At 54.5% G+C, this 6,699-nt stretch overlaps 1 protein-coding gene across 1 annotated transcript; it reads left to right on the plus strand.

The window, feature by feature from the left end:
• Nucleotides 1-280: 280 nt before the first annotated feature.
• PINLYP (phospholipase A2 inhibitor and LY6/PLAUR domain containing) lies at nucleotides 281-5,133 on the plus strand. The gene is made up of 6 exons (XM_081216804.1): nucleotides 281-865; nucleotides 1,091-1,248; nucleotides 2,366-2,482; nucleotides 4,127-4,279; nucleotides 4,516-4,659; nucleotides 4,853-5,133. Exons 2-6 carry the CDS (start codon nucleotides 1,179-1,181, stop codon nucleotides 4,996-4,998), a joined length of 630 nt encoding a protein of 209 aa, XP_081072930.1. The 5' UTR covers nucleotides 281-865; nucleotides 1,091-1,178; the 3' UTR covers nucleotides 4,999-5,133.
• The last annotated feature ends 1,566 nt before the right edge of the window (nucleotides 5,134-6,699 follow it).

A 6,699-nucleotide genomic window follows, 5' to 3' on the forward strand; every position in this document is an offset into this window, starting at 1 on the left:
TGGCCTCCAGGACTGGTCCCCAGAAGAAATTCGCCATCCTCACCACCCCAGCTGAAGCCTGGAAAGCAAGAGGCCAGCAAATCTGAGTGGATTTTTGCAGGGAGCCTGGAGCCTACCGCAACAGGATCCCCTCCACCGGTTGCTGGCTACCCTCCCCACGCCCGCCACCAACACACACGCACACGCACACGCACAATCTCTGATCTCTCAAGCTTATGCCTGAGGCAGAGAGAGTGGGTAAAGAACCTAAATAAAACACAATGCTTCCCTGGTGGCGCAGTGGTTGAGAGTCTGCCTGCCGATGCAGGGGACACGGGTTCGTGCCCCTGTCCGGGAGGATCCCACATGCCGCGGAGCGGCTGGGCCCGTGAGCCATGGCCGCTGAGCCTGAGCGTCCGGAGCCTGTGCTCCGCAACGGGAGAGGCCACAACAGTGAGAGGCCCGTGTACCGCAAAAAACCAAACCAAAACAAAACAAAAAACACAATGCATGTGCCCAAACACACATCCAGCCTTGAGTGCTTCTAACCATGCCTCAGTTTTCCAATGTGACCTATGGGCATCTGTCTCGTGCCACGCCCACCCCTGCCCGGTGACAAGCACCCCTCTGTTCAGTCCCCGAGAGACCCAGAAGGGCATCTTGGGGTGGGGTCGGAGCTGGAGACAGCCCAAACACAGAAAAGTGAGTATGGGCCAAGCGTGCCCCTACAGAACAAGCCTGGACATGCTGGACACTCCCAGGTAGGGCCCCACCCACGCTGGGCACCTCCTTGGGAAGAGAAAGAAGGGTATCTCAGTCCTAGCAGCTGCTCTACCCTGCAGGGAATCAAATGACCCGATTCTGAGATTCTGATCTTGGGCCTCAGGTCAGAAAAAAAAAAGGGGGGGTGGTGGGAATGTGAGAAAATAGGGAAGTGACCTTCTGGGTCCTGATGGAAGAGAGGGCTGGAAGTCCAGACTCCTGGGGTCCCCGTGGAGGAGGGGGCTGGGCACAAGATGCCCATGTCGCATTCGGATTCTGGTTCTGCCTCCCCACCCCAGAGCTACAGAGACCTGCCCCCAGATCTTACCTCACTTCTTTCTCACCCTAGGGGTAGGGTGGGTCCAGACCCACCCCTCCTCAGCTTCCTATAAAAAGAGCTGGGGACCTGGGACTGCAGGTGCACTCGCTCATCCATCATGAGCCTTTCTACGAAACCCCAGACCTTCCTGCTGGCCTCCGTGCTGCTCTGCACCCTGCTGGGTCTTGGTAAGTGACTAGGGGCCTGGAATCCTGGGACCGTCGGAAAGAGGACTATGAGAGGGGCATTCAGCAAGGTCCTCCAGGGGGGAAGGGGAAAGAGGAGGTGTCCTGGGAATTCAGATTCATGGCAAAGGCAGAGGGTAAAGGAGAGAAAGACTGGGGCCCCAAGGGAAGAATAGCTCAGAAACTTGTGTGTGTGAATCCCTGAGAAAGAAGGGGATTTGATGGGCTCTGAATCCCCTGTCCCCCAGGCAAGGTCTAAAAATAAGCCATCTGGGGACTTTCCTGGCGGTCCAGTTGTTAAGACTCTGCGCTTCCACTGCAGGGGGCGTGGGTTCGACTCCTGGTTGGAGAACTAAGATTCCGCATGCCATGTAGCTTGGCCAAAAAAAGACATCTGAATTCTAGAAAATCAGATGAGAGTATGATTAGAAAGGGAAATCTTTTTTTAAAAAAAATGATGGGGCGGGGGAGAGATTTTCTTTCTCCCAGAACTCTAGGGAGTTCAGACCCCTGGTGTCCTCCCCTAGATGCAGGAATTCAGGCAAGCCCCACCTTCCCCAGGACGCAGTTGCCCAGTGTCTGGGCCCCCAGTTGCCTCCTCTCTCAGTACCAAGGGGGCCATGCGCTTGCCCTCCTGGTCCTCGCTCTCCCTTCTTGACCTGGGATGCAGATCCCAGCCTCAGGTACCCCTGCCTGGGCTCCTACCATCTACAAGACCTACGCGTGGTACCTACAAGGAGGAGGATCTCACTTCCGAGAACCAGCTCGACCTAAAGCTTCACAAAAGTCCATGGAAACCTTCACCAGGACCCCTCCCTGTCCCCAAACTTTCTCAGAGGACGCTAGCGTCCAAAGTCCCCAGCCTTGTAATTAGGTAAACTTGCTCCCTGGTGGAGTCGCTTACCACCCCTGAAAGCAGCTTTGCTGGAGCACCGCTGCATCTCTGCCGGAGCTTCGGACAGTTCCCTGGACAGCCGCCAATGCCCCGCCCAAGAACAATCAGGGAGATACCTTTCCCTCCACCCTCAGACCGCCCCCCCATCCCCCTCTGGACTCCATCCGAAGTCTTGGTCCGCAGACCACACCACCCTTGACTAGAGCCCTGCTCTCTACTCTGCAGGGTACCCCCTAAGCTGTGAGGTGTGTACAGGCTCCGGACCCACGTGCAGTGGAAATGTGCAAACTTGTGACCCCGACCAGGACTCCTGCGTGGTCATCGTGGCTCACACCAACAGGAGTAAGAGGGCAGGGCGTGGTGTCAGATCCTGGGGAGGGGGCTGTGCTTTCGGGGGTAGCAGGGGAGGAACCTTCCAGTGGTGAGCAGGCAGGAAAGAGGGAAAGGCAATCTCGAGGTGGATGGAGGGAAGAGAATCCGATGGAACGACAGAAACCACTGTTGTCAGGGATTTCTGAAAATTAGACTCCAAAGAGTTGATGGGGTGGGGGTGGGGGGCAGATATAGAGACTTTCTTAGGCAGGAGGGGATTAGGAAAGGAAAGGACAAGGGGGAAGAGAGAAATCGCGAGAGGGGGAAAATCTAATACGCAAGAGGTGGAGGGGGACGTGTAGAGGAGAAGGAAGGGGCTGGGGTGGGTTGGAAGGAATGTGACCAGATTGACCATTTGGGGTGGGAGGGATCCCCTAGGGATGCGGGTTGGAAGGGACCATTCCTGACAAGAAGAGGAGAGATGATATTGGGGTAGAGGGAGAGATATAAAAGAACAAACAGGAGAGGGAAGATAACCCTGAAGTATGGAGCAAATTATCACAGAGAAGAAGTGGAGCTGCGGCAATGGGGAGACATATGAGTAAAATGGGAGAGGAGAGGCAAGACTGAAATGGAAGGGACTATCCCAGGCCTGAGGGAGGGTGGGGGAGAAGGGGGGCAAAGGAAGAAACCACAGGGGGTGGGGGGTTCGTTCAAAGCTGAAAGAGACCCAGAAACCCTTAGTTAAAGGAAGATGGTGGGGCACGGCGTGAGACTGGAGAAGGAAGGATGTGACGGGAGGTAAGGCCAACGTTGAGTGTAGGAAGGAACCATTCCGACCGGAGGGGGTGTGTAAGGTAAGTGGGATAGAAGATTGCACGCTGCCCTACTCACCTAGCAAGAGTGGGCAGGTGGGGGAAGGACCTGAAAGTCTTGAAGAGGCCACCCGGGAGTATATGGGAGGGAGATGGGACCCTGGGACCGCAGGAGGAAGTTGGGGGAAAAAACACCTTTCTGTGGGGTAAAGAGGGGAAACCCTAGGGTTGGAAGAGACCACCGTACCATGGGGAGGGGGAGGGGGAAGGCTGTGGAGGCTGGACGGAGACCACTTCAGGCAAGACCTGAGAGTAGCCAAGGAGGGCAGCAAGAGACCATCGGTGGGAGGTCTGGGGAGTGACCCTGGGGAAATCTGGAAGAGACCACATTAGACAGAGAAGGATATGGGTGTTACAGGGTTGGGGGGCGCGAGGGTGGCATTCCAGCATTTGGTGGAAGGGATTCCAAGGGTCAGGGGAGGGCGAAAGGCTGGAAGAGACCACTTCACACGGCCATGGAGATAGCCATAGGCGGCCTGAAAAAGACCACTACAGATGTGACCCTTAGAGGATGGCAGTGGGGTGGCGTGGGGCGGAAGGGACCACTCAGGCAGGCAGGCACCAGGGCTTGCCGATGGGAACTGCAAGAGACCACCAAAGCCTGGAGGGGGTGGGGTGGAGCGGACCTAATAAACAGTCCAGACCATGCCCCAGGCAGATAAGGGGGTATGACTCTGGGGGGCTGGGAGAGACCTCCCTAGACAGCAGCGGGCTGGGGCAGCTGTAAGGTTGGGAGAGACCTGGAAGCCAGGGTCCAGGCCAGGGCCCCTGAGCCCTCCCCTCCCTCGCCATCCTGCAGAGGGCCACCAGTCGGTGAACACCTATAAGGGGTGCATGAAATCCAGCGCCTGCAGCTCAGGATTCGTCTCCATCACCATGGACCCTGAGAACTACATGGTGTCCAACACACGCTGCTGCCAGAGCGACGTCTGCAACCACGATCCCCTGCCCAGTAAGTGCCAGCTCAGCCCCACATCTGGAGTCCCTTCCTGCCCCACCTGAGAGCCTGCTGTGAGCACCCGCCACTGACCCACGCTGTAACCTTTGGCAAGCATCTTCCTTGCTCTAAGCCTCAGTTCCTCGCCTGTAAAATGCAGTGTCCATTAGCAACCGGTGTCCCCAGGGTTGTTGTGAGGTTGGGAAAGGGTTTAACGTCCCTTACACCTTACGCTCCACCCTCTTCCCCAGCTCCCGAGAACAATCGTACGGAGAATGGCCTCCAGTGCCCTGCCTGCATCACCCACTTCAAGGAAACATGCTCTTCAACTAAGGAAGTACTCTGTGTTGGCCAGGAAAGCCGCTGTATCACCTGCGCGGGCAAAGTGCAGACTGGTGAGGGGCACCTAGATTTCTGGAGGAGGGGACAGGGAGGCTCTAGAACTGGAGACTCATACTTCCAGATTCTATGGGAGAGAGTGGGTCCAGAGAACTGGGTGAGGAGGTGGCAGGGGCATGACCCCAGGGTCATGAGGAGGGAGGGGTTGGAAGTCCTGACTCCAGTCTGAAATCCCTCCCCCTCCAACAGGTGTCATATTTGCTACTCGGGGCTGCGCTACGGAGAATGCCTGCCACACCAAGCCTGGGACCCTGGTGCCCTCAGCCTCGCGTATCTACACCATCACCCAGGCCAACTGTCTTCCAGGCCCCCAGCCTTCTGGCAAGGCTAAGTGAAGAACTGAGGCATGTGCCACGTTCGGTCTTGATTTGTTCTCAGCTACAGCTTCCCATGTGCCAATAGATTAAACAACTTAACAGAACAAGCCTGAGTCCTTGTGATGTGATGCATTTCAGGGAGGTGGGATGCAAAAAGGAGGGGTCTCAACCTTTGGGAACCCCCTCTTTGGAAGGAAGAGAGGGAAGACCCTACCTTTTGTTAAGGGATTACTCCCTGCTGGGTCCCCACGCTAAGTGTTTTCCTGCGGTACCTCATTGCATAATCACCACCACTCTGTGAAGTTGAAAATATTGTCCCCATTTTACAGAGGAACAAACAGGCACAGGTTGCGGTGTCACTTGGCTTGGGTCAAACAGCTAGGGAAGATCAGACTCCAGAGTCCATGATCACCTCTCCTGGTTAACTTCTCCCTCTTTTGCCACAGTTTTCACTTTTGTAAAATGTGGATATTAATAGTCATAACCTCAAAGGGCTGTCTTAAGAGTCAAATGAAAGAAAACTAAAAAAGCACTTAGTGCAGTGCCTAGCACCTTTAAGACAATGTTGGTTCTGGAGACAATGTGTCTGGCCAAATAGTTATCATCCTAATAGCTGCCACTTACTGAGTGGCCACTAGTCGGCAGGTGCTAGACCCTGGCATCAGTCAGGACAGAATCTATTATGCTACAGTAACAAACAAGTCCCTAAGACTCAGTGGTTTAAAGCCACAAAGTTATATTAGTCAACTCATGCTGTAGTAATGCTTGTGTAACAAACCATCCCCAAAATGAGATTGTAACAACAATCATTCTTCTTTCTAAGGGTTTGTAGGTGGCTGGAGCAGCTCTGCTTCTGGCTGTGCTTTGATGGGTTGGGGTCCAGTTTGGGAGGGGGATTCAAGTTCTCCTCCATGGCACTTCACAGTCTTCTGGGATCAGCGGCTCCTTGGCTAATGTCTTTCTCATGGCAGATCACAGGGGCACAAAAACCAAGTGCACCAAAGGCCTCTGCTGAGGTCGGGGGTGCTAACGTTCCATGGAGTAAAGTAAATCATATGGACAAAGCCAACATCAGTGGAGCAGGGACGTATACTTCCCCTCCAGTGGGAGGGAGAGGAGTGGTATTTGCTGAAGAAGTACCCATTCACAAACGGTTGATTCAAGGGACTTCCCTGGTGGTCCAGTGGTTAAGACTTTGCCTTCCAGTGCAGGGGGTGCAGGTTCGATCCCTGGTCGGGGAACTAAGATCTCACATGCCTCGTAGCCAAAAAAACAAAACATAAAACAGAAGCAATATTGTAACAAGTTCAATAAAGACTTTAAAAATGGTCCACATCCAGGGGCTTCCCTGGTGGCGTGGTGGTTGAGAGTCCGCCTGCCGATGCCGGGGACACGGATTCGTGCCCCGGTCCAGGAAGATCCCACATGCTGTGGAGCGGCTGGGCCCATGAGCCATGGTCGCTGAGCCTGCGCGTCTGGAGCCTGTGCTCCGCAACGGGAGAGGCCACAACAGTGAGAGGCCCGCTTACTGCAAAAAAAAAAAAAAAAAAAAAAAAAAAAAGTCCACATCCCAAAAATCTTAAAAAAAAAAAAAAAAAGGTTGATTTATCCTTGACCTTCCATGTCTAGCACTGCCCACAGGGCGCTGTGCTCATCCTAATCGTGGAGCAGTCACCAACTTAATGCTGATTTTTGTGCACAGGAGAGCCCAGGAAGGTT

Source organism: Mesoplodon bidens, assembly GCF_964165515.1.
Source record: "Mesoplodon bidens genome assembly, chromosome: 18".
Lineage (NCBI taxonomy): Eukaryota > Metazoa > Chordata > Mammalia > Artiodactyla > Ziphiidae > Mesoplodon > Mesoplodon bidens.

Bases quoted from the DNA above. Each gene is read 5' to 3' on its own strand.
- PINLYP (XM_081216804.1), top strand. From the start codon at position 1,179: ATGAGCCTTTCTACGAAACCCCAGACCTTCCTGCTGGCCTCCGTGCTG. The intron at 2,483-4,126 runs GTAAGAGGGCAG...GCCATCCTGCAG, and splicing joins CGTGGCTCACACCAACAGGA to AGGGCCACCAGTCGGTGAAC. The intron at 4,660-4,852 runs GTGAGGGGCACC...CCCCTCCAACAG, and splicing joins CGCGGGCAAAGTGCAGACTG to GTGTCATATTTGCTACTCGG.